This window comes from Phocoena phocoena, chromosome 2, assembly GCF_963924675.1.
Source record: "Phocoena phocoena chromosome 2, mPhoPho1.1, whole genome shotgun sequence".
In the NCBI taxonomy this organism is placed as follows: Eukaryota; Metazoa; Chordata; class Mammalia; order Artiodactyla; family Phocoenidae; genus Phocoena; species Phocoena phocoena.
Window position 1 is genome coordinate 61,923,571 of NC_089220.1, and position 3,761 is coordinate 61,927,331.

Here is a 3,761-nt window from a genome sequence, read left to right on the forward strand (position 1 = left end):
CTGGGACCGGCGGTCGGTGGCCACTGCTCGCCACCCAAGATGTTATTCTTTGGCAACAATCCCCATTATCTGTCCCCACTTTGGGCTAATCAGACAGAATCGCTAATGCGGAGGGCTGCTTCCTGCCGCCTCTGGGAGGTAACGGGGCGCCCGAGGGGCGGGGGACGGGGCGGGGCGGGGGGCGGAGGTGGCACCTTCCGGGCTCGCCGGGTCTTTGGTCCCGTACGCATTCAGGTACTTGACACTCGGGAGTCCCGGACCTCGCCCGGGTGGGAAGAGCTGTTTATATAAACAGGGATTCCACGGTAGATGCCCTAATATCTCGGCAGCCAGTGCATGGCGTGCGCCTCTCACGCCCACCCATAGGAGCGGCGTCCCCGGCCGCCCCTCGGTTCCCAGCCTGCCCTGCCCCCGCCTCCTTCCCCTCCTCGGCCATGGCTACCTCTGGACGCCTCGGCTTCACCGTGCGCAGTCTCCTGGACTTACCGGAGCAGGACGCGCAGCACCTACGGAGGCGGGAGCCCGAGCTACGCGCCCCCGGCCCCTACGCCACCTGGCTGGAATCGGAGCGCGGCCACTACCCTTGTGAGTGAGCGGTGGATGGCGGCAGGGGTGGAGGCGAGGGAAGTGGGGAGCGCAGAGCCAAGCCCCCGGCCCTCGCGGGGCTGGGAAGCGGAAACCCCAGCCCACGGTCTGGGTTTCCTCAGTGTCGGTCGGTCCCAGAGGCTCTGTCCTCTTCAAACCCCTATGCCAGTTGGCACATCTTGAGATCGGATCCCTGCGCCCGGGATTTGGGTTTCTGTTTCTAGGGGTCAGAATATTTAAATATTTAAGACACCGCCCTTAAGTGCCTGAAACAGTGGCCACGTTCTCCCGGCCTCGGTTTGGGATGGGCAGTACTGGCGAGCCTGGATTCAGGGCTTTGTAAACCTCGGCAAACCGCAGTGCAGTCGACCTGGAAGTGGCCCGTTTTGGTGAGGCAGCTTGCAGTGAATTCGTCTGCCAGCGCAGCGACCAGGGCCGACTTGTTTTAACGCGGGGTGGGTTTCTTTGGGGGCGCGATCCCAGGTTGTGGTGTAAAAGGTTATCGTATTCGGAGAGGTGGGTGTTCAGATATGGGCCCAGGGAAGGAAACGGCCTCATCCCAAAAGCCGCGGGCGAGTCGGTCGGCGCCCGCACGCGAGAGGCGGCCGGCCCGCAGAGGGGCCGGCGTCTCACCAGGCCGTGTCTCCTTTGCGTCCCTAGCCTCGGACGAGAGCAGCCCAGAGGCCAGCCCGCGGGACTCGTCGCAGCGGCCGTCCGCTCGGCCTGCGTCTCCGGGCTCGGACGCCGAGAAGAGGAAGAAGCGGCGGGTGCTGTTCTCCAAGGCGCAGACGCTGGAGTTGGAGCGGCGCTTCCGGCAGCAGCGCTACCTGTCAGCGCCAGAGCGCGAGCAGCTGGCGCGCCTGCTGCGCCTCACGCCCACGCAGGTCAAAATCTGGTTCCAGAACCATCGCTACAAGCTGAAGCGCGCGCGCGCGCCGGGAGCCGCGGAGGCGTCCGACTTGGCAGCGGCAGCCGAGGTTCGCGCCGCGCCCGGCCTGCTGCGCCGCGTGGTGGTGCCCGTGCTGGTGCGCGACGGGCAACCGTGCGGCGCTAGTGGCGAGGTGGGCACGGCCGCCGCCCGGGACAAGAGCGGCGCGACCCCGGCAGCCGCCTGCCCTCTGCCAGGCTACACGGCCTTCGGTCCCGGCTCGGCGTTCGGCCTCTTCCCCGCCTACCAGCACTTAGCGCCCCCCGCTCTGGTCTCCTGGAACTGGTGAGGCAGCCGCGGGGCGCGGGCACCTGGGGCTACGCCGGACTTGGGGTGCGCTCTGCGGCCGAAGCAGGGATAGAGCCGGAGACCTGGAGCGCGTCCCGGGCCCCTCCTCCTTCGACGCGGGGGTCCCCTGCCCCGCCCTCATCAGCCAGCGCACCCGGAACTCTCGCCAAGATACCCCCTCTCCTCTTCCCTCGACCGCCAGACTCAGAGCTAGATTTTATTGCTTGAACCTTACTTGTACATTTTAAAATAGCTATTTGTATGGGGAGCGACGTATTTTAAAAGAAATAGAGTATTTTTCCTCTTTGTGGTGCGAGAATAAAATGTGTAGGGGTGGGTCCCCCTGTGTGCCTGCCGGGAACGTAGGTGGGAGCTGTGCTCTCCCGACCAGAGTTCGGAGCGCCGGCCCACTCCTTGACCGGCCAAGTTAAGGCCCACCCCGAGCTGGGCCGAAGGGCAGATCGCAGTCCCCACACGGCTTTAGGAAGATACTGGGGGAAGGGGGGAAGGGAAAGCAGAGGCACCCCTGGGGTACCTATTAGCGGGAGGTGGCTGTGCCCCCGAAGCGAGACGGAGGCCCCTCTGGGCTCCCGGAGCTGCTGGAGCTTCTAACACCAAAGGTCAACCGAGTCGGCCACGACAGGGCATAACGACGAGAGGGCGTAATGAGCTTCTCCCCTAGGATTCTCCGGAGAAGTGCCAGCGGGGCCCGGGCTGAGCGTGCTGCGCCGGGGAGCAGCCCAGGCCTGACTGCTAGCCACTCGTTTCCGGAGCGTGGCAGTGAGGTCTCAGGGATCCGAGGAGTATGCGGGGATCTTGTAACCCCCAGTTGAGCCTGCGCGTGCCTCCCTTGGCTGGCAGCTGTGATTTTCTGCCTCTTCTTGGTGTAACACCCGGCCAGGGTGGGATGGGGAGTGGATGACGTGTTGAAGAAATTAAAAGGTGGCGGGGAATGACCCAGTTCAGGGGCTGCCAGCGGAGGGAGGACAGCCCTGGGGGCCTGACATAGGTGTGAGATCCGCTGGTCGGACTCATTTCACCCAGGGTCCCAGTGTACCCCCGGGTGGGGGACCTAGTGTTCTACTCTTCGGGCTTGTAACTGCTCTTCGCTTGGGTATCCCCTCGGTATCAGTAGCCGCAGGGCCTCCCATGCAGTGCAGTGGTCACTCTCTCAGAGAAGTGAGGACCTTCCTCTCTGCCAGCCACTGAAGGGAGAGTCGAGTGAAAAGAGCAGTCTTGGGTATCAGATCCAGGGGAGGGAGTAAGGGCTCGATGAGGTCTATGAGGAGTAGGCATTGGGTCTTTTTTTGGGCTTTAGCTTTCTGGTCCCAGGAGGAAATGGAGGAGGAGGTAGGGGTTGGGTAGCTGAGGCAGTGTTATCACCTGGGATTTTGGGGGGGTGGAGAGAGAAAGGAGGGCAGAGGGGGAAGGGAGAGGGGTGTTTGGCTCTCAGCTGCTGGCCACCTTGCCTTCCATATGGATGCGGTTATCTTAGAAGAATCTCGATCCTTAAACCTCCTTTTGTCTTGGGAACTGAAAAGGGCATTGTCAGGCCTGAAAAGGACCTAGACAAAATCCGCACTGTTCCGATTCAGGACTCTGTTTAATCAGTCCCTGGTGACAATGTAGTGGGTGTTAGGGTGGACAATAGTATCTTTTTAAACCTTGTGGCCTTCAGGAAGACAAAGGGCTTGAATTTCATGGGCTTACAACTTCAATTAGAACAGTGCCAGTGTGCCTGGGAGATTATCAAATTTGTATCATAAAACCTCTTTCTAATAAATGATTGCTGGTGTGGGAGCCTGGAGGTTGTAAGACATATATTGGAAACTGCCCTGGGGACTTCCCAGTTAGCCCTGGCAGAACAGATGGGAAAGAAAAGGAGGGAAAGATTTCTGAAGAAGGCCAGGCTCAGAATGTGTCCCTGCTGTTAGCTGGCTGGGTGCTTGCCTCTTCCTTG

At 61.5% G+C, this 3,761-nt stretch overlaps 1 protein-coding gene across 1 annotated transcript; it reads left to right on the forward strand.

Moving 5' to 3' along the window:
• Positions 1-227: 227 nt before the first annotated feature.
• NKX2-8 (NK2 homeobox 8) lies at positions 228-1,802 on the forward strand. Its single transcript, XM_065872812.1, has 2 exons — positions 228-585; positions 1,246-1,802. The coding sequence occupies exons 1-2, from the start codon at positions 435-437 to the stop codon at positions 1,800-1,802; spliced, it is 708 nt and encodes a 235-aa protein (XP_065728884.1). The 5' UTR covers positions 228-434.
• Positions 1,803-3,761: the final 1,959 nt, after the last annotated feature.

Bases quoted from the DNA above. Each gene is read 5' to 3' on its own strand.
- NKX2-8 (XM_065872812.1), top strand. From the start codon at position 435: ATGGCTACCTCTGGACGCCTCGGCTTCACCGTGCGCAGTCTCCTGGAC. The intron at 586-1,245 runs GTGAGTGAGCGG...TTGCGTCCCTAG, and splicing joins GGAGCGCGGCCACTACCCTT to CCTCGGACGAGAGCAGCCCA.